Source organism: Corticium candelabrum, chromosome 5 (genome assembly GCF_963422355.1).
Source record: "Corticium candelabrum chromosome 5, ooCorCand1.1, whole genome shotgun sequence".
Classification (NCBI taxonomy): Eukaryota; Metazoa; Porifera; class Homoscleromorpha; order Homosclerophorida; family Plakinidae; genus Corticium; species Corticium candelabrum.
Window position 1 is genome coordinate 1822927 of NC_085089.1, and position 21727 is coordinate 1844653.

The 21727-nt window shown below is 40.3% G+C and overlaps 5 protein-coding genes across 6 annotated transcripts; 2 read left to right on the forward strand and 3 right to left on the reverse strand.

Annotated features, from left to right (window-relative positions):
- Positions 1 to 402: 402 nt before the first annotated feature.
- Positions 403 to 6825, reverse strand: LOC134179933 (exocyst complex component 8-like). 2 transcript variants are annotated; one of them, XM_062646970.1, is made up of 21 exons: positions 6767 to 6825; positions 6555 to 6710; positions 6400 to 6492; positions 6175 to 6266; positions 5978 to 6120; positions 4364 to 4443; positions 4231 to 4304; positions 4049 to 4169; positions 3957 to 3991; positions 3800 to 3902; positions 3692 to 3725; positions 3499 to 3643; positions 3391 to 3443; positions 3180 to 3307; positions 2993 to 3120; positions 1317 to 1436; positions 1149 to 1257; positions 996 to 1090; positions 832 to 927; positions 705 to 776; positions 403 to 652 (listed from the first exon to the last, which is right to left on the reverse strand). In XM_062646970.1, the coding sequence occupies exons 1-21, from the start codon at positions 6813 to 6815 to the stop codon at positions 524 to 526; spliced, it is 2055 nt and encodes a 684-aa protein (XP_062502954.1). In that variant the 5' UTR covers positions 6816 to 6825; the 3' UTR covers positions 403 to 523. The 2 variants fall into 2 exon arrangements, with proteins under 2 accessions (XP_062502954.1, XP_062502953.1); XM_062646969.1 differs by having other exon boundaries at positions 3692 to 3743.
- A 29-nt stretch (positions 6826 to 6854) lies between these two features.
- On the forward strand, positions 6855 to 8920 carry LOC134180240 (THAP domain-containing protein 10-like). The gene is made up of 3 exons (XM_062647344.1): positions 6855 to 6890; positions 6947 to 8372; positions 8560 to 8920. The coding sequence occupies exons 2-3, from the start codon at positions 7965 to 7967 to the stop codon at positions 8725 to 8727; spliced, it is 576 nt and encodes a 191-aa protein (XP_062503328.1). The 5' UTR covers positions 6855 to 6890; positions 6947 to 7964; the 3' UTR covers positions 8728 to 8920.
- Positions 8921 to 11184: 2264 nt separating this feature from the next.
- Positions 11185 to 12315, reverse strand: LOC134180448 (uncharacterized). The gene is made up of 2 exons (XM_062647598.1): positions 11498 to 12315; positions 11185 to 11438 (listed from the first exon to the last, which is right to left on the reverse strand). The coding sequence occupies exons 1-2, from the start codon at positions 12294 to 12296 to the stop codon at positions 11419 to 11421; spliced, it is 819 nt and encodes a 272-aa protein (XP_062503582.1). The 5' UTR covers positions 12297 to 12315; the 3' UTR covers positions 11185 to 11418.
- Positions 12316 to 14977: 2662 nt separating this feature from the next.
- On the forward strand, positions 14978 to 16611 carry LOC134180194 (optic atrophy 3 protein homolog). The gene is made up of 2 exons (XM_062647292.1): positions 14978 to 15149; positions 16033 to 16611. Exons 1-2 carry the CDS (start codon positions 15008 to 15010, stop codon positions 16383 to 16385), a joined length of 495 nt encoding a protein of 164 aa, XP_062503276.1. The 5' UTR covers positions 14978 to 15007; the 3' UTR covers positions 16386 to 16611.
- Positions 16612 to 19559: 2948 nt separating this feature from the next.
- On the reverse strand, positions 19560 to 20849 carry LOC134180401 (uncharacterized). The gene is made up of 2 exons (XM_062647557.1): positions 19999 to 20849; positions 19560 to 19935 (listed from the first exon to the last, which is right to left on the reverse strand). Exons 1-2 carry the CDS (start codon positions 20273 to 20275, stop codon positions 19910 to 19912), a joined length of 303 nt encoding a protein of 100 aa, XP_062503541.1. The 5' UTR covers positions 20276 to 20849; the 3' UTR covers positions 19560 to 19909.
- Between the last annotated feature and the right edge of the window lie 878 nt (positions 20850 to 21727).

Consider the following 21727-nt stretch of genomic DNA (forward strand, 5'->3'; position numbering starts at 1 on the left):
CCTACTTCACCAATATTGCAACTGCATCTAATAGCAACAGAATACGACATTGTGGAGTGCACACAATAGCATCACAGAGTATGATATAGTTACCACACCAGAATGACCAATACCATAATCATACATACCATTCAAAGATTAAACACCCTACTCACGCTTTGAGATTTGCTATATTTTCTTTCACATACGCAAAAGTAAAGTTTCACTTTTAATAAAGCTGATCCTTAGTGTCAAAATCATATATTTTCAATAAGTAGTCTGCACGTGACTATGTAGTCTTTGCATTTGACGGCATTTTCTAACAAGATTACTGTACTAATTGATTCAAATGAGCAAATAAACACTTAGTATCCAAACTAGGTACAACCAAAAAAACTTCAAACTCTAAATTTATAGAAGAAATTCAATCACGTAATTTCACTATCTTTGTTTTAGAGCCCAAAACTTTACAATCATCATACAGATGCCAAACTACAACATTCATCTTTCCTACAAACTGGCCACAATAACAACTTAGCTTGTTTCATATAACTTCCTCGTCAGAGTCGTCCTCATCAGAATCACCAAGATTGTTGGAAGCAGACATTGCTATCAACCCATCCAGTTCTCCATGCAACTCTGCTAATTCAGGTGACACTCGACCAAGAGATTCCTAAATATAGTAATGCCGCAACATTGATTATCAAACATTCACATCTAAACACCTCAATGCGTTCTTCAATTATGGGCAGTATTGTCTCCAGAAGAAAAGAAGCATTCTTCTTAATAAAATCGTGCTATCAAACAGAAAGATATGTAACAAAGTATAATTACTGATTGTTCCCACTTTACTTCCTGCAAGTACTGATCTGTTTTCAGTGCCTCTTCTATTATTATTAGTTGCTCCTGAAACAAGTTACCAATGCTTTCAATCAGAACACCATACAGCTGCACAAACAACACACAAACAGCACAATTATTTGCAATTCAAGATATTCCATAAAACTGCAGGTTACTTCAGGAATGTACAGTTTAAGACCGTCTTGAACAAAAGCACTGACACCACGGCAAAAACTCAATGTTGTACTGCTCAAATCGACCTTTCCACCATCTGTAATAAAATTCAATCGCTTTAGCTGCACATACGTGCAGCATACAAGTAGACTTGCCAAACACTAAGTTGGAAAAATCGTCAATTCCCATGTTGACCATTTCCAAAGTGATACTACTCAATTGTCGAGGCTCCTCTCGATAGTTAACCGGTTTCCATGTTTCTTCCTGGAACGCAGATAGTTACTATGACAGGCTGTAAATTCAACTTCTCCTCATAAAGTTACAGATGCTCTGTGACGATTAGCTTCCACTAACTGGTCCCGGCTTTCATTGATGCATTCGACAATAGACTCCAACAGCATCTTGTGCATTGTGTAACCAAAATCCAGACCCACATCACACAGCTAGACAAGACAATAAGAGGTTAACTGACTTTTCTTGAAAATAAATGTCAAAGGCAGATATTACCCCAACAGTTAATACGTTACACAACTACTGTGTACTTAAGAATCACTCTACATTTGGGATCACTTTACTTTATTAGTTGTAACTAAGCAACATAACTCCAACAAAGTCTAAGACCAGTACAACTGTGTGACTAAAGTAACATGCCTGCCCATGTTCTGGGAGATGGTCTTGTTACCATTGCTGCCACTTGCTCAGAGATATAAAGAAACATCAAAGGCAATCTTTTATCCCTACGCTTTCAACTACTCTTCTCAGATTCCAATAAAAATACCGGTATTGTGTTCAAGTATTTCTTGACTTTTCTGCAACAACAACTAGATGGTGTTGCCTTTGTTATCTTCCTTACTGCCCTTATTGTCAACTTCAGCTAATTTGAAAATGCCCGAGAACCATTTTTGGCAGATGTGTATCAAGAGTTTGCACAGCTTGGGTAATTTATACAACTACTAGTCACAAGTACCCGTGTACTGATGAAAGTTCAAGAACATCTGTGGGCAAGTTTGATTTGCAATTCTGGAACTGAAACAGAGGGTGTGTCGGTACTGTTGGAACTGACAGAACAAGAACTAAATCAAATGAAAATATGCTTTGTGAACTTGAACTGCTGATCGAAGCAATGTCAACACCTACTAAGACTTCATCAGCTGCGGATCCATCGACTACCAGAGCAACTTCAGCTAACAGTGCCTCTTGTTGATCTTGTGATAAATGCCAATCTTCCTCAAGAGAAGTGTAGCGCACAAAACTATCAGTATCGCTATGCAAAATAGTGCACCATCATACTTCCGGGACTATTGCAGAAAAAGGAGTATCAGTTCAGTCAGTTCTAGCAGTTCCAGCTCCCTGGACAAAACTGTCGAAATCAGTTCGAACAGTTTCAGAACTAAATCGAATGCGAGTTCCAGCAGTTCCTACAATTCTAGAACTGCCGGAACTGCAAATCGAATGCGCCCTGTATTTTATAAGTCCTATGTATGTTTACAAAAGTATATAAACATAATGCTTATAACTATAAATATTTATTTCACTCATCGCCCTCAATGTTTCTAAACATGGCTCCCCTCAGTGCAGAATTCACACAATTTCAACTGTTTCCAGTCGAATTAACACTTTTTGTAGTCTTCCTCCACCTCCAAACTATGCCCTACTGCCTGGCCAAGCTAGAATTGCTTAGGAGTAACAAGGCATTCCACAATTAAAATTACATATACCAACAAGCACAATAAAAGGTTTTAATCAATTTGAAAATGCTACATTACTCTCAGTAGCACCACTCATAATTTATGATTGAGGTGCAATGATCTTGCACTCATCATAATGAATTCTCTTGGGTAATCACTAAACTACAATTTGGCTAAAAGTAAACTCTACGTCTTCTTTAATCTATGAGTAACAGCACAGTGGTATGCTGGCTTCAAATTTGCCTAATGAAGAGAGACTTCCTTATGTTAAATGCAGCCACTTACTTATTTCTACACTACAGAAATAGTACCTTAGCACAACGCTGTTTTGCAATTTCCACACACTCAGCAACTGTAGATAGGCCCTTCTTATTAGCTAACTGACTTGTTAGCTGGCCAACAAAACCTTGCAGTTGTTCTTCAGCCCACACAACAAATGCTAACTCAACGCAGTGTTAGATCAGATCTACATTGCAATCATTAAAATCACTAACAAACCTGATGAACTATTTACATCATCCTTAAATGCTCTTTGAAACTCTTGAACACTCTCTAGCAGACCGCCAAAAAACACCCCCGCCAATTTGGTAATGTACAACACGACAGAGCCTTCAATTTTCAGTAGTCTAGCAAATTTTACACATTAGCCAAGCAAATTTTACACATTAGCCAGTATGAAAACAAAAACTGCATGTAATGGCAGACTTACTGAAGGCTGTGAACTATAACCTTGTTTCTGTTTTTCAAAAATAAATCACAAGCCTAAAGCTGTAGAATTGAAATATGTGGATTGTTCAGTACATTGCAGTCATCTGACCTGTGCTGATCGACCCAATCGTATCAACAAACCAACAGCACGACGTGCAGCTCGAGGTCCACCTCTAAGAGAACCAACCGGTGAGCCACGTAGTTCCTTGACCAATACCTCGGCTAGCTGTTTGCCACGATGATCAATGCGACTCCTGAAAAAACAAAATCAGAAAAATCCAAAACAAAAACAACATCTATACCTCAGGTCTCTTACAGCATGATTTTCTGAGAGACCTGAAAGATACTTTCTCGCTACAAAATAATGAATTACATGCACATGTGGATTGCATGGATTCAACAGTTTCTACTCTTTTCAATAAGTTCCATTGCACTTTCAAAGTCTCTTTGTGCTATGGACACATCCAGATCATCGGGTGCATCTTTCAGCCAGTCTGCCTGCAGCATTTCAGCCTAAATTCATAACGTCAAGTCTGCATATTACAGTTCACTACAAAATCTCTACACCTGATGCTTCTCAGCTTCTATAGCAGCCACCGATTCTGTGCACACATTTGATACAATAATGCCATTTCATATGACAGTGTCTTATAACAAACTTCTCGCTATTGAGCCTGCTGTCGTAGTGAAGCTAGGAATGCTGGCTAATGATTTCTTTCGTGCATCTCGTTGTGCTTTATGTCTCTGCTTTGTCTTCTCAATCAGCTCAAGCCAGTGAGCCTACAATGTCAAGAACTTCTGTAAGTCGTGACTCTATTTCAAACCTACTCTCATTTCCTACTTTCTCAACAGCTGTCTCTGCTTGAAACATGTAGCTGTCTGGAAACATTAACACCTTGAACGCATTTTGAACATCTGATAAAATTACATTATCAGAAACGCAATCAACACAAGTACTAGATATCATTTTGTACCTTCAGAGTCTTTCACATTCACTACAGCCAAGCTGTCTAACTCAAGCAAAGCTTGAAATTTATATTTGACAGGACCTCGTCTAAAACAGATTAATCAACTAAATCTAAAAGCAAAGTTTTATTTGACCACAAAAATACCCCAGAAGTTCTACTGATTGTTAATACGGAAGCTATTTGCCATATTATGGTAATGCCTGTACCCAAAAATCAATTTTGTAATCATCATGCATCATGGCCTTACCTGTGACTAACATAAATCAAAGGTTATGCATGCAAATATTACATTGTAAATATTGTTTCGGAAACAAATCAAATGCAACAATCATAAGCCCTCAACATTTGTTTGGAAGCAATTTTGAAAGCTGACACTATACATCAAATAGAATCTAAACTAAACAGCTCTTTGGGTCACTAAACATCAATACTGAAACCGGTGCCTACATTGGTTGACTGGCGCAGTAAGTATCCATACAATTTAATTATGACACCAAAATCATAAAGGAACCCACAATTGCTAAGCTAAACCTCACAATAAGCTACTGGAGTAAACAGTAAAATTGACCAACACCGTAACATCAAAACGCAAGAACATTAGGTAAACCATTGAATTCAAACTTAACTTATACTACAAACCTAGCCTTGGAGCCAGATCCTTTTGCATGTGAGGGAGCGGGAAGGGTGGGTAAGAGGGCGGAGCTTTCTCTCTCTGTGCCCTGTCACCCCCTCACGTGCAAAAGTGGTCTACAGGCTAACTACAACCCACATCACTCCAACAGACTACTAGAATTAATTGCTGTAGATTGGCTTGTACAAAGTATAGACAGTATACGACACAAATCTACTTCAATACCAAATGCTTGTCCAGTACACTTACAAATGCTAATGATGTCTTTTAATTCAAACAAATTCATTGTCCATACAGTTGATTTAAACAATTTTTTACATACAAGTCGTCTAAACTCTGACTAACAAGTAAGCATCGTCCTTCTGACATCGCAATCTCAACCAATCTACACTACGCCAAAAAACCTTGAATAGATATATAGTGTAGTGTGTCATTCAACTAAAAGTATATATTAGACAGCCATAACAGTAGCTAGCATTTGAAATTTTGTCCACATATAGAAAAATAATCTCCACAAAGTAAAAATTCAGGTGCAAACATTTGATAACTATACCGGTATGTCTTAGAAGTAAATACTGTAAGCTACATACAATTGTTGCTGTTTGATACTATCTAGTGCTTCAATTTACTTAAACCATTAACAAACATTGCTTGTGCATCATTGCCTTGCAACAGACACTGCCACCTGTACAAACTACCCATCTGAATAACTATTCCTACTAATAGGTACAGTAACAACTAACCTTAGAGCTCTTGAGTACAAACACTGTAGACATTTAAGGCTAGTCTACAAGTCTTCAGCCTACAAAATACTTTATAACTACAGCTTGCAGGCTATGTTTCAGTTAGTTCCTAAGTAATCATTCATAACAAACACAACTTTAGGATCCATACACACTGAAGCTACATGGTGCACTTAGACTAGCATAAGCATACTTTGTTCAATATGTCAAATTGTAACCTTCAAAGTGGCAACACAAATTACTAACCGATGTTTGATGTAAGAGGCTATCAACAGACTATCATTAAGCAAGTATGCTCGAACCATCTGGACTGCAACATAGCTTGTAGTGTCTAGCTCAACAACGTGAGAAGAATGAACACAGGCACGATTGGGAACCTCAGTAATATGCTGTAAGATGAAAAGGTTAATTAGACAAAGACAAAGAAGGAGTGTTTTGTTTACAGAGCATCCTTCTACAGTCTCTAGCACTGATGTAATGTTCTTGCTGTCATCAGCTAACTCTTCTACTTCTAGTTGGTCTTCAGATGCAAATTCTAGCAAACATCTAAGTTTACTTCTGACAAACACACACACACAAACACACACACACACACACACACACACACACACACACACACACACACACACACACACACCAGTAACAACAACAACAACAAAAACACATACCTTGCTCTGAAAGAGAAATATTGTGAAATGCAGAAACAACGTTCTTCTGCTCCGTCAGCAAGTGACTCAACTGATACATTTCTGCCTCTAAATCTATGGATATAATAAAGCAATGTGAGAATGAAACAGCGTCACGTGACTACACATAGGCTGACACGAGATTTCTTTAGATGTCTCGATAAACTGAGCGTAGTTTTTGTACACATTTCTCTTCAATGACTGCGCTGTATCTTCGCTTAGCATCTGGATAGCTCGCCGTTGCTTCTGAAGTTGAATATCGCTGTCACTGCGAGAGGCCAACTCTGTTGCGACTGAAAAAGACACATTTCATGAGAAATAACTAATGTGTGCTAGCGGTCTCTGTTACATTCATCTGCATCAAAATCTTCACAACCAAATCGCTCATCTTCTACCATTTTGGTCTGCGCATGCCAGAAGTGCATGACACGTGACTACGCCTATCGACACACGATGTCAAGACAAGTCATCTGGTAAGGAAATGCTTGACGTCTATTTGTGAGTGTCATACTGTTTGTCTGTCTTCCAGTTAAATCACAGTTTTTCCAGAAGTTAGTGCCTAAGTGCTAATTAATACGTAATATTTCTAAAGGTGCTCAGTAGATGGTATACTAGATCTAGTCTACTTACTATCGACTAGATCTTGAAGTGTGAACTGTGATTGGTAAGCAATTTCTATTTACTGCAACTTTCTTTTTCTCACAAAGTCAAGAATTGTTGTGTACATCTTTCTCTCATCTAATTTTAACTGTAGCTCGGTCTGTTTGCCTATCTCTATCAATACATATATTTCCATTTAAATCAAGCCTTTACATCATGAGCAAATAGAAGAGAAATATCCAAAGTAACACTAATGCAGGACCATTACAGTCTTGAAGCTTTCAAATTACACTTACACTACGTTTGACAATCTAATCTGGTGTGCTAATAACTAGGTTTGTCCAAGATCGACAACTTTTGCATTGCATCGTTGAAGTGTTACTGATATGATTGATCGCCACTTGGTCTTGATCTTGATCTCATTTCGTCTTCCTTCATCATCCCTTGCACTCTTTGCCGGCTTGTTCAAATAGTTTACTGCTTGTTTGCCCCAATGGCCAAAGTGTTCGAAAACGAGAGGAATGACGAATGGTTGCAACCCTTTTGGCAGCAGCTCAGAGTTCTAGTTGGTCTCTTTATTTTCTTCTCGTTTCATTGCTGCTACTCTTTCTTGTCTGGAGGCTGCCTTTATACTGAGTCGATCCAAGCACCATGGATGAGCCAACTACGCATCTAATTCAATGTCTGCACCTGACTCTGGATCAATTTAAAGGGAGGGTGACATGCAAAAATCGCTACCTATTTTATAACTTAGAAACGTTGCTTTGCCAGTCAAATGAATGCATGAATTTTTTAGAATTTTTAGCTAGTGTTCTAAGGGTTAAAACGAGGGTTCTTTTGACTATAATTTGGCTCCGCCTTTCATCTTCCGGCAATTTTGAGGCGTGTCCGTCGTGACATCACAAGTTGAACGGAAACTGCTCGCGCAGAAGTAAATCAGGTCTACAATGGTGAAGCGATGTGTTGCGGCTGGCTGTTCTAACTCACACAGCGACCAAGTCAGCTTGTTTTCTTTCCCACAAGACCCAGTTCTTCGAAAGCGATGGACAGAAGCAGTACAGAGGACTAGAGACAAATGGAATGGGCCTTCACGGTATTCGGTTCTATGCAGCGACCACTTTACAGAGGACTGTTTTGAAACCGATCATCTTTTGGCCTCATCGTTTGGCATCGCCAGGCGAGCACGCCTGAAGCCAGACGTCGTTCCAACGCATTTTGTCAGAGCGAATTTGACAACAGGCGCCTCTGGATCGTCAGCTATGTCTTTGGAACGAACACGGAAACGAACGTCCACTGGCGGTGAGAGTGAGTTGACAAGCAAGAGGGGAGCATATGAGAAGAGACAAAGAGCTAGGGTATGTAGCTATTGTGTAACGTCGTATTGACAATTGATAGAAGTGTTGCATTGTGAATGCACCTCAACGTGTGATTTGCAGTAGGCGTGTTGCTAGAAGTGTGGTTAGTAGCCTTAGGCTTGAAGTGTGAACACAACGGCGAGGCTTCGCTGCAGTCTAGACTGATTTTTATGCGTTTACTTTGCAGCTTCTACAGGAAATTGTCAGCACTCCAAAGCACCTGTGGAAAGAGAAACAGAAATGGAATCTACTTGGCAAGACAGTGAAGACAATGAGAGTGAGAAGAGTGCAACTCATGCAGATATTGGTGTACAGGCAGTATGCTTACAGGATATTCCACGCAGATCCACTGTAAATGTCAGAGTTCAAGTAAAGCCAAAAACTGTCTCCAGGAGTGAGTGACAGGATAGTTTGATTACTGACTAACAACTTGTGCGAATGTACCTACAAATTAGAGAATTACACATGCATGCATGTACTAAGTTTTGGAGTCAACAATAAATTCTAAAACTACTTACTCCTGTGGAGTTTCATCTTCATCATCATGATCATGCTCCTGCCGATATTGAAAGTATGCTGTTTGAAGGACCCACACATTCAGGCAGACTGGTTCAAATCCTTCGTGCTCTGTGATACACTTGCATGATGTTACACTTTCTTCCAGTTTCCTTTCAATGTTGTCATACTCGCAACAGCACACACATTCATCTACTGTAGGCATAACTTCGCACTGTCCACAGCTGCACCTTCATTTCAACACAACTATTTGTACTCGAGGTTGCAGGTGAAAGGTATGACGTCATGCAGCTGTATATCAGGACGCTAAAAGGTATACATCATTTTTCTGCCATGACCAGACATGATATTGCTATAAGTGAATCATGATTGGCTACTAAAGGTAAAGATAAGCTTGTCAAACGATTCCTGTACTCTCTGGTTTCCTGGTGTACGGCCACGTGACGACAGACGTCAAGTGTAAACACTCGCAAAAACAAGCGGAAAGCGATCACAAAGCTACTGCAATCATGCTTACTAGTCTAAATTCTGAAGTCTTTCATCGTTTTGCGTGCCATCATTGGCCGGACTGTGAGAAGATGAGCGGTTTTCGCTTTCCACAGGCTCGTACTGGTAAGGCTCTACAATGCCTCCAGAAGCTATAATTTCCTCCTGAAATGTGTCGGAACTACTGCTATTCAACGACGACCTGCTGTAACTCAAATCTAAGCTGGCAGAGTCGATGCTAGATTGACTTGGACTATGTTCTTCCTCCATCTGGAAAAGCCTTAAGCTCGGTTCACAATACGACGCTGACGTTGACGCTGACGATGACGCTGACGATGACGATGACGCTGGCGTGAGCGTCGTATTGTGAACATGTCAACGTCGACGACGTTCGTCGCAGCGTTCGTCCAGCGTTCGTCCAGCGTTCTTGACGCTGGAGTTGACTCGAGTTCAACTCTAGCGTCGATTCCGGAAGTGTACCAACGTAACCGGAAAACACGTGATTACTTTCTACAAATCAAAGAACAGTCTTATCAAATCCCGGATTTCGCACGGAGGGTCTAATCGACAGCGTACGGAGTTATCCGTGTCTTTGGCGCGTACATCTAAAAGAATACAAAGACCTGCGCGTCAAGGAAAACGCCTGGAAGAAAGTGGCGGAAGAAACTGGTCTCTCGCAAGAAGACTGCCGTTGTTGATATTCTCTAGCTCTACGCCTACGGCGACGAATGAGAAGTAGAAGAATTACAATTTCTTCGTCCATCTACGATACACACGTGGTGTTACAATAACGTGCGTTAGCATGCGCTCAACGCTCGAGTATCCAGACAGGTGCTGACCAACGTCTCCTGACGCTCACGGAAAAATATTGTGAATGGTACAACGTCATCGTCAGCGTCAGCGTCAGCGTCAATGTCAACGTCCAGCGTCATCGTCATCGTCAACGTCAACGTCAGCGTCGTATTGTGAACTAGGCTTTACGCGACTTCCGTTCAACTTGTGATGTCACAACGTACACGCCTCAAACTAATCGAAAGGCGGAAGGCGTGGTCAATGGTCACCGAAAAAACCTACGTTTTAGCCCTTAGAACATTAGCTAAAAATTCTAAAAAATTCATGCATTCATTTGAATGGCAAAGCAACGTTTCTAAGTTATAAAATAGGTAGCAATTTTTGCATGTCACCCTCCCTTTAAAGATAAGGATGTCCGACCTCTTGTCACTGTTGACATACCTGTATTGCGGCTGTAGTTTGTGCTGTAAATTGAGTTGAGACAGGCAATTAGACCATGCTGACACAATTGAGTTGTGAGTGTGCACTGAACTGCCTTCAGTCTTACAAGTGATTAGATGGTATCCTTAGATGTCCAGTTCCTTGCCACAATCACAACAACTGCTCGATGCAGGAATGCCACATCCCAACCTCATCATAGTTGCCAAACGAAAATTATGTGGTGGAAGTGCAACATGTGATGAGAACGGAATTTGCTGACACCCAAGCTTTAGCTTCTCTACCTGTGAATGCAAACGAGCTCTGTCTCTGATTGTGTTTGAGTTGTTGTTCAAGTGGTAGTCAACGTCTTTGTCTGTCTGTCTGTTTGTCTGTCTGTTTGTTAATGATATGTTTGCAACATTGCAGTCTACTTTCACAATCAGCTAGCTCATAACTTATGTAAAAGGTCCAAGCTATATGTGACTAAAATCAGCAAAACATGATTACAATGACTATCAATCAAGTCTGTGAATGTGGGCAGGTGTGCTGTTTGGTGTGGTATTGTTTATGAACAAACTATGGTAGGTACATTTACAGCTAGAATTTATTGCTAAACCCACTATTTCACACTGTTAACCACATATTGCATGATTCTCTGTTTCTTTATTCTTGCATACTGCATTCGTGTTAAGTTCTGCAAATAATACAGTCCTAGTGCGTGAACAACAAAAGAGCAAGCAAATTCTAAACCACAAAGTAGCATACTAGGGAATAATTCATAGAACTACAGTAGCACCACCAATACTGCATGAGCTACTTACGCTTGCTCTGGCTATATATTGTCTACTTCACCTAGAGAAACACATCATAAGTGAATTATTAGTATAACCACAGGTCTTAGGACTACTTACTGCAATCAGACGCAGCAATGCTGTCAAAGAAGGCAATAGAGTCAACTATGAGGTCTGTGACAACAACACAAGCTTGCATTTGGATTACAAATGTGGAGCACATTGTCGGATCAACATAACTATGAATGTCCAAGCATATCTTCCCATAACTACCACTGCCATCCAAATTTGTCTTATGATAGTGAACATCTAAGCTATCAAGTGGGATGAGTGGGTTGGTTGGATCTGAGGTGCATATAGCAGTCACCATAAGATTATGGAATCCCCCTGCTTCCATTTCATGGTGAAACTGCAAAATTGCATTAGCGGCATCATATTGGACTTCTGGTAGGTCAAGGATACCGCTGCCAACATCAGAATTCTCTGGTGCAGGAAGATACAGTTCATATCCTAGTGACCGTTTCGCTCGTGAAGAGTCAATGGCATCTGCATCTGATGACTGAGAGACAAGAAATCCTGATTGTTGCAAGTCCACAATATTTTGAAGATGGTCATATGAACAAGTAGTCTTGATCGTCTTTTTTAGCAGAGAGATTCCAGGCTGTTTAGTACAGTCTGCTGATCTTCGACGTGCACTGCTTGAAGCACTCCTGTCTCGAATTCGCCAAGCAACTAAACCACAGGCGTCATTCCGAGTGCCACAGTCACCATCTTCAAATGTACACTCAAAGTCGATTCTTAACTCAGCATCAGTGGAACAAATTGACTCATCACCAAATTTGAAGTTAGTAACATGTGTACGGTCTCCAGCTACTAAGTGGAAAATTGCCTCTACCTTGAAAGTTTTGCACTCTTTCATCAGGTTTTTGTCGAGGATCTGGAAGCAATCATCACCATATACATCGCTTTTCTTGTCTTTTATATCTTGGAGTTGTGCTAATTTCTTTGTTTGATCTGCACCATCCAGATCACTGTAGGCGTAAGTGTTCAGTGTGACTTTAAACTGTGAATTTTCCGAACTTGGCTTATATGTGAATCTCATGAAGCTGTTCTTTTTGCTACACAGAAGCAAAGGTGACGTAATTGCCTGAGTGCCAGACAAGGAGAACGTTGGATTGGGGCCAGATTTGTTTTTATTCCAATCTACACATACAGGGCAGCTAAAGCTATCTGATATAAATTTGTAATTACATGGATGAATGCAGCATGCAGTTCAATTAATGTAGCAGTGCCTGCATGCATGTATATCAGTCAGTATACAAACACTGATGGAAACCATGATTGTGACAACTTCGGACTGATCCATACAACAACAATATGTAAACCATACACCAACGTGACAATGTGGATGTAAATGCAGCGGTAGATCAATGAAAAGAGGTATGTCTTCTTGTAAGGTCTCCTACGTGGCAGGCGCCATCTGGAAACCTGGCAGCCGCCTCACACTCTAGATCAATTTCTAACTTCTTGTGCTGCTATTGATGGCTGCAAGCATGAGGTCATAAAAAGAAGACCCATATCATAGTTTTACCTTTACTCAATTGTTGATCGATAGAGACTCAATCAAAGAAACGCAACAAGCTCTAAGATTATAACTCAGTGTTATGTCAGAAAATACGTTCAATCCTACCAGTAGAAGATGGTGCGGAAGCAACAGATGCTGCAGACACGAGCTGAAAGGCAGCAGTACAAAGCAACAAACTGATCATGACAACGCCTATCATGATGACGAAATGCAGTTTGATCTTCTATCACCACCTTGTATATACCCCGAGGTACCACATACGCACCCCACTTCTGCATTCATGATATGTAATTCAATGTAGGCTTGTCTGTCATAATATTTGAGTAAGGAAGCAGACTGCATAACTATAGGGTTTCAATAAGTCAACTCTCACAAGAAAGCTCACGACATTCTGCTCATAATTTTTCTCTTTGGTCGCTACTTTGTGGAGATCTTGAAAATTTATAATTTGAGAATGCCATATACAGTATGAACAATGGTTGAGTCAATTGACTAGTAATCACAAACATCAAAAGACTGCTACGTATGCATTGACGTCTAGTTCCTTGAATGCAACCTATTCCAAATCTAAACAAACCATTTAACCATTTAACCAAAATGACTCAATTCAGTTTTGTGATACATAAATTCATTAATAATAAATAAGCAGAATGGCCATGTACCGACATATGCATGCAATAGGAGTTCACGCCCAGGCTGCAGTTCAATACCTAGAGCGTTGTTGCAAGTGTATGGAAGTGAAGCATTGACAGCTAACTATCATAGGAATGCTGACGCATGTCTGTGTTATCTAGAGACAAATTACTGTCGGTAATTTTGTGTAAACGTTGAAGTATCCCACAAGGATTCATACTAGGCAACAGGTGTAGCGTGCTGAGATTGTCGAGATTGTATTTTAGCGTCTGCGCATGCTCAGCAAATTAGTAGGTAATCAACTGATTGTGATTAGGCTATTAATGCCTCCGAATAAGTTGTGTGAAACATTCTATGTATCATTATATATGTCTTTTCTACAGCCTAAGTTTTGTCATTGGTACATGACACCGTTGACTCTATACAGCTTCCTAGGTCAACTGTTTGTGTCCAACTGTTGATTGTGCATGGGCGTGAGACCACCAGCAGAGATCGATTCTATGATGGCAGTTGCACAGTTGCTGATCTACGTACATGCAGCTCACCAGCCGTCTAAAATAATACACACCTGACGGTCATGTGCACATTAGGAAGACCAGTCACTGGATGTTACAATTATCTTACCACGTACACCCTGTAAGCATTGCAGCCATAGTCAAGTAGCTGATTAGCCCGTTCATTCTCCTAGCAAATTAATTAATCAGAACAGATTCCCGCGTAGACCACTGTTGTAGGCGCGGTGACAATTAACACTAAATCCCAGATAACCTGCCACTGTATGTGGACGTCGTCATCTCGAAGATTGGTCTACTGTACACCTGTACTGTAGCTGACTTGCCTATTTGCCCTTTTTTCGTCAGTCCTGTTGGTCGTCGACACTAGGAAGCGAGGGCTGGGCTGGGGCCTCTCGCTCAGTGTAGGAATTGAAATTTTCTTTGCCAGTAAATTTTGAAAATAGCTGTCTAGGGCCTGGGAAGCGACTGTAGTGTTTTTGCTTATTTACTGTAGCCCAGCCTCTTCCTACGCCACTAGCGCACTGCGCATGCACTCTCTTGTCAAAAGGGGAGGGGCTGGTGCGCGATTTGGCATTTGAATTTGAGATTTGGTGGAGGTACAGGGCGGGGTTACAAAGAAATTCGCGCGTGATTACATCGACCAGAAATCGCGTCGTCTCACGACAACGCGTAGTAAATTAATCACGTGATCAACATCCACGTTGTTCTACAGATTGATTTTTATGAGTTAGCGTTTCTGTTCGTTTGTGATTGTGAGTAGCCTCGTCCCCAGACTCTCTCGCGCTAGTCTTGTCCGGTGCCCGTATAACAATTCCAGACTCTCTCGCGCCTGGAATTGTTATACGGGCACCGGACAAGACTAGCGCGAGAGAGTCTGGGGACGAGGCTAATTGTGAGATGGTAGTGGGAGTCTTTCCATTAGGGAAGTTGCTCTATTTGGGAATCAGGCAGATTTCCAAACCGATTGCAAACCAGCTGAAAGCCGGCGCAAAGCGCAGCTTGTGGTTCAAACGTTACGTCTGCATGCCACCAGCCCAAGGTAAACTCTAGGGTACCTAAGTGCAAACGCTGTACAGACAGACAAACGTCACTGATTCAATGACAGAGAATGATCTGTAGCGCTAATAGTACGCTTCTGACAGATGTCGTTGATGGAAAGGCCCGGATTTGGACATACATCCGGGCCTCCGGGCCATAGGTATTTGTGTGTATTTGGTAGTTATTACTTGTATGCATGGATTACTTGGGACGAAGTGTTCAGAGTTTACCACAAAAATTCGGGTAGATCTTCAAAGCCTATTGACAGAATCATCGACAGAATGTGTGATAAACTTTCACAACAAGTACTAGTAGTATGTGATGCTGAACATTCAGATGAGCATGCTAGAGCTCTGCATTCTTTATAGTAGCTTCATTTAAACTCAATGGCTGTACAATGTTTGCTTGGTTATTTTTTAAGTAGTAACGTATTAAAATTGTTAGTGTCTGCAACGTACTGTGTGTAAACAACAGAAAGACTTGAGTGAAGAATTTGGCTATTCTGCTTGTTTTTGAAAGATCAAGATAAACTATAGATACTAGCTGTTGTTTGTTGTCATTACTGTATATGTTCATGCTTATGCAATAGCAGTATGATCATATATTGTCAATTAGTTGAAATAATATATAAGCACTCATTGCAGAAATTGCTGATTTATTTAGAGAATATGCAAGCCCAGGTGCCTTGAAATTTATGTAATCTTTGATCTGTCAAGTTAGAAAACCAGCAAACAAGAGTGACAAAGAATTCATGTAGAGACACAGTGGTTTCACATGCATAGTGAGACTAATTAGGAGCATGTCTCATTTCTTAGTCGCTATTGCAACAAGTACACAGCAAAGTGAGACTGAAACTCTTTAGCGTTGTTTTCTTTTGTTTCTAGCGTACAACTGGCTTCAGATGAATGTCAAAATGCGTGTAATGGGGACAACTGGGAAAGTGGAAGTCCCAAAGCTCAATGATGAAACAGCTGTTGAGCTAGGAGCAGAATTGATTGGTGAATTTTTCATTTATACCATTGCATCTGCAGGAATTTTTGCTGAGTACTATCGAAGCTCAAGGAAGGAACAAGAGAAACAGGACTTACAGGATGAGAGTTTAAAGACATTGCAGGCAAAAGTACAAGAGCTTGAATTAAGTGTTGAAACACAAGCAGCTCAACTAAGAGAAGTCGACCGGTTAGTACAAGGTATGAGAGGACGTCCTAGTGATGGTAAATATCACTCCAAAACATGAAATAGCGTATTAAAACAAGATAATGCAGCTGTAGGTATAGTGATTATTGAACTTGAAATAATGGTCACAAACTGACACGAGGAACAAATACAACTTGTATTTTGTAGAATGCGTCTTTGCTTGCAGGGACTACTTAGAGTTTGGTAACTGGGCACAATGCTACCTTTAGGGTTGTGGTCATTGCCATCTGCACCCATGGTTTATAATGCGTAACTTCTTGAGCTATAGCAGTGCGACTAAGTAGACTATTGACTGAAAGATGGTGAAATTGAAATATCATTAGCTTTGACTAAGTTTAATGTAGTTACACGAACTATTTGATTAATTAATGATGTTAATAGATAGATAGATAACTGTTTTAGTTATCCAGGGAAACACCTTTGGCAACACCGATCTTGCAGGCACCCTAATCACTGGATTCTTCTGAATAATCCGACACTCTCATCTGTACATGTATCTGTTGTGTGGCACGTACACCTTTTAGATTTTGGTTTAAAGCTCTAAGAAGCAATTTACAAAGACTGTCATTGGCAATCTTATTATATTGTAAGAGTAATCATTTGGGTGAGAACCGTCTCTAGAGTCTGGGTGCATTTCTTTGACACTTTTGCTCTTTTGAAATCGATATGTAACCAGGGAGGTATTAGAGTTGTCACAAAAACGGTAGAAGAGGTTGATCGTGCAGAGTCTAATCAGAAGAACCAAACCAAAGAAGCATCTCGAAGACCTTGAGCTTGTTGTTCCTGGGACTGCATGGAAGGAAGCAGTACTTCTTCACCCAAACTGAAGATGTTATATGCAATGTTGCTAGAACCTTTGTTAGTTTTCTAAAGCAAGCATGTACGGGATCAAATTAGACACAGCTGTCTGTGCATGTTCACTTCTTTTCTGCTTCTTTGTTTTGTGGGGTGACAAGTTAGGAGAAGTTTTATAACTCTTTAACACTAGCAGGAGAAGAGGCACATTACAACAGGAAGTGATGAAAAGAGGTAGTGTGACTTTCGACACCAATTTCAGAAAAACAGAAAAAGCAAAGAAATGCAACAGTACTCTTATTGATGTGCATTGTATGTTTCAGAGGTGTGCACATGTGTGTGTGTGTGTGTGTGTGTGTGTGTGTGTGTGTGTGTGTGTGTGTGTGTGTGTGTGTGTGTGTGTGTGTGTGTGTGTCGAGAGTGATATAAAACATCACTGACATAGTGAGTTTTTAGAAAAATTAAGACATTTGATAGGATTGAACTCCAAAGAGTTGATGTCCTTCTTGATGAACATGGACAGAAATTGGTAATAGAGGAAGCAAAGCTAGATCACTGGAAATACAGTTTGATTCAGTAATGAATGTTGAGTGTTATACCAATCTAAGTAATGAACTTTCCTTTTCAAACAACTTGGCATCTGGAGATCGAACCACTAACTGATGCAGAGATTCTAGTTGCTGTCAAAAAATTGATAAATGGTAAGGCAACAGCAGTGACAACATAGTGGAATTTCTGAAAGCTGATTCACCCAGCCTTCTTTCTTGGTTTGTTTAAGTCATTTAGTCATGTTGGGAATATGGCAAAGTCTGATAGGCTTGGAAAGATGCTGCCTTGGTGCCGTTATTTAAAAAGAATAGTTGATGACTATAACGGCAAATGATTGCTCAGTGTCCTTGGGAAAGTTTTGGCGAAAATGCTGTTGGAACATTTCAAGAAAGTAATACAATGTTGTCTTTTAGGATAGCAGTATGAGTATTGCCCTAGTAGAGGTACTGTACTGTTGACCAGGTTTTGGTATTGAGACAGATCATTGTAAAAGCTCTAGAGCATAACACTGGTGTCCACTTATGCTTCTTGTCAAAAGCCTTTTTTGTTTTAGTCTCTAGATAGGCTTTCTTGGATTAGAGGAAGAAGTATGTAGGTTAATTGTTGACATCTATGATAACACTGGATGTGTTGTTAAGAATACAGGTAGGAAGTCAGACAGGTTCAGGTAAACTGCACAGATAAAAGAAGGCTGCTGCTTTAGCACCTTTTATATCTATATGAACAAAATAGTTTGTGAAACTCTCTCTTTGACTAATGATAGTGACATTCAGCTTGAGTGCTACAAAACTGACGGTGGTCTATACATGAATTAGATCTCTTGCTCAGGGTCATAGTAAAAGCAGAGCAAGAATGTACGCAGATGACTTGGCTTTGATATCAAAGTCTGTTTTGGGTTTACAACAATCTGTTCATCGATTCTCTACACAAATCATGTGTCAAGAGGGGTATGACTATCAACATTGACAAGACGAAAATTCCTAAGTGCAGAGAATTGAAAAGCTTTCATTTCATTGATGGTCATCAGTTACAAAATGGTGATGAGTTTTTATATCTGGGCAGTGTTATCTACAAATCAGGTGGTTGTTTCAAAGAAAACAACAGGATTGCTAAAGCACGTATGGCATTTAACTATTGCCAAAAACCAATATTTACTAATAGGTGTTTTCAAGAACAGCCAAACTGAGAGTATTTAGAGTCTTGGCCCTCCCAACTCTGTTATATGGTTGTCAAACCTGGCCAGCAATTTGTGAGAGTATCTAACGGTTATCTACATTTCATATGAGGTGTATCAGAATAATTCTATGTGTATCACTATGGCATAAGAGTACCAATAAAATGAACCTTTTACAGCAAAAAGACCCTATTGATTTGCAAACAGAAGACAGAACTTGCAATGGCTAGGACACGTTATTAGAATGGACAATACAGTGACTTAGGAAGACGTTCAGCACAGAAAATTTCAATTCCTACACTGAGCGAGGGGGCATCCTCCCACTTTCTAGGCCAGTGCAATAGCTGGTCTCAAAAACAGCAAAAATCGTTATTTGTCTATTGAATTGGCTAACAACTGTCATGCTAGGTCTAAACTCGTAAATAGCTATTGCTGAAATCTATGCTCAGGTGTGGGGGCGTGTGTAGGTGTGCCAGTGTGTAACCACACACACACACACACACACACACACACACACACACACACACACACACACACACACACACACACACACACACACACACACACACACACACACACACACACACACACACACACACACACACACACACACACACACACACACACGTATATCTGCCTTTTGCTGTAATTTCACACAAGAATGATAATTAACTTGTGCTAATGCTTGTCATTTATATTAGCTTTCTTGTACATTTGCTGTATTTGTTCTACATTTTGTGTGCTTTCCTTAACCGATGTATGACTTGTACTTGTATGGAAGAATTATTGTAGTGCAATACAATTGTGACTTTATGCAGCTTACAAAACATACCAGAGAAAATTCTAACATTCTACTTTTCTTCACCTCTTCATCTATCAACTCTTATTATGTCTGAAATGCTGTTAAGAGCTTTACAGCTTTGTACAAGTACTAGCTGCCAGTCAGTCAAAGCACGTCATGTTAGACACAAAAATGCAATGTCATAAATCCATCATATGTCAGCTCACGTACCAATTTAATTGGTATTGCTAAAAAATGGACACATTTATTTCTTCGTGCCGGTTCCATAATCTGCAAAAATTTCAAAACAAATTAGAAAACAAACGTACAGAATGCATGATGATTATCACTTACCACAGTTACTGCCATCTAGGTTTTGCAGAAACTCAAAGTCATCAACAATGATAGCAGTTTGAACAGCTGCAGCCTTGATTTGTATGGCAAACTGCGAGCATGTGTTTATGCTTATCTTACTGTGAAGATCTAGGCAGACTGTGTGGCTCATGCCTTTTCCAGTTAAATGAGTAACATGAAAATGGACACCCAGTTCACCAAGAGGGATCAGTGAGTAGGCAGGGTCTGATAAACAAACAGCAGTCACCATAAGATCATGAAAACCACCTTCAATCATGTCACAGTCAAATTTCAGAAAGCTGTTTTCAACGTGGTGTATCACACTTGGCAGGTTGAGAATTCCAATGGCTACACCCCCAATTTGAGATGGAACAAGGTAAAGAGAATGTCCATATGTTCGTCTCTGTCTGCTTAAGACTGCAGCCTTGCTTGTACCCGGCTAGTAACTTTTGATGAAGTGGTAAACCGGGTAAACCCGGACTGTTGTAGCTTGACAATGTTGAGATCATCATACGAGCAACTTTCTCGTATTTGTTGTTTCAGTAGTGGCACACCAACATGTTTACTGCAGAGGGATGATGGTTTGTCTAAGCTGCTTAAATCATTGTATCTAATGTCCCAGTCAACCAAGCCACATGCATCATTCTTAACACCACAGTCATCATCATCAAAATTGCAATTAAATGTTGTCCGTATGTTCACTGAATTGTCACAAACTGACTGGTCACCAAATGCGATGTCGCTGATGGTGACATATTCACCATTACCTGAAACAGTTGTTGTCACTCTGAAGGATTGACACCCATTCCTGCTTAGCTTAGTTGTGAGTTGCAGGCATCTGAAACCAGTTGTAGTGGAAACCATCCTGTCCACGCTTGTACGTGCTTGCCACATTCCTGTTAAAAAACGCCCACCCAGATCTTTATAGCCAGTAATCTGGCTGCTTAATTTGAGGACAGAGGATGGGGCTTTTTCATACTTAAACCTCATCCAGCTCTTCTGAGCACTGCAGAGCAGCAGTGGTGATTTGATTCCCTGATAACTTCGGTGAGATGAAACATGAGAAAACGCTACAGCTGGATCAACTCCTGGTATATCAGTGAAATGGAAGAAAGAACTGCCTATAGAACCGATTCAAACAAAGTTAACACACCTGACGACTAATTTGATGTTGACTAACGATATGCAGCTGTAACAATTCAAACACTATACTTTCTTTTCAAAATCGCAACGTTGTTTTTAAAACCAGGAACTATGCAATTAGCAGTATATTGAATAAATAACAACTCTAAATAATTCCAGACTAGAGGCAGTAAGAAACTCAATGACCTTGCAGCCTAGCCACGCTCTTTTCTGACATCCAATTGCAAGTAAATATGTCTAAAGCATATTGAACGAGATCGATTAATTGACAACACTAAACGCTGCTGGACATGAGCCTAATGTGTCTAAAGTCCGTTCCAGAATAGGAGAATACGTGGGGGAAAACCTGCATCTCCTGAAGGAGACGTCCTAGCGAGTTGATTCCAACATCATTGGAAAGCTTCAAGGAGGAGGTTCCAGATCAGTTATTGAATATGATGATTGGTGCTCTATTACAACACAATTACTAACTTCCTGTATGACATGCGCTTGGCCCTGCCCTACTCTCCATTTACACCAGGTGTCAGATAACTTCAAAGTCACCGCTGCGACGCCCACTACTTGAAAGCTGACGCGGACGTACTTT

Coding starts and splice junctions, on each gene's coding strand:
- LOC134179933 (XM_062646969.1), bottom strand. CDS start 6,815: ATGGTAGAAGATGAGCGATTTGGTTGTGAAGATTTTGATGCAGATGAA. Junction 6,711..6,766: donor AGATTTTGATGCAGATGAAT/GTAACAGAGACC, acceptor TGTCTTTTTCAG/TCGCAACAGAGTTGGCCTCT. Junction 3,444..3,498: donor GATTGGGTCGATCAGCACAG/GTCAGATGACTG, acceptor CTACAGCTTTAG/GCTTGTGATTTATTTTTGAA.
- LOC134180240 (XM_062647344.1), top strand. CDS start 7,965: ATGGTGAAGCGATGTGTTGCGGCTGGCTGTTCTAACTCACACAGCGAC. Junction 8,373..8,559: donor AGAAGAGACAAAGAGCTAGG/GTATGTAGCTAT, acceptor TTTACTTTGCAG/CTTCTACAGGAAATTGTCAG.
- LOC134180448 (XM_062647598.1), bottom strand. CDS start 12,296: ATGAAAGAGTGCAAAACTTTCAAGGTAGAGGCAATTTTCCACTTAGTA. Junction 11,439..11,497: donor CATTGCTGCGTCTGATTGCA/GTAAGTAGTCCT, acceptor GTGTTTCTCTAG/GTGAAGTAGACAATATATAG.
- LOC134180194 (XM_062647292.1), top strand. CDS start 15,008: ATGGTAGTGGGAGTCTTTCCATTAGGGAAGTTGCTCTATTTGGGAATC. Junction 15,150..16,032: donor CTGCATGCCACCAGCCCAAG/GTAAACTCTAGG, acceptor TTTTGTTTCTAG/CGTACAACTGGCTTCAGATG.
- LOC134180401 (XM_062647557.1), bottom strand. CDS start 20,275: ATGATTGAAGGTGGTTTTCATGATCTTATGGTGACTGCTGTTTGTTTA. Junction 19,936..19,998: donor CCTAGATGGCAGTAACTGTG/GTAAGTGATAAT, acceptor AAATTTTTGCAG/ATTATGGAACCGGCACGAAG.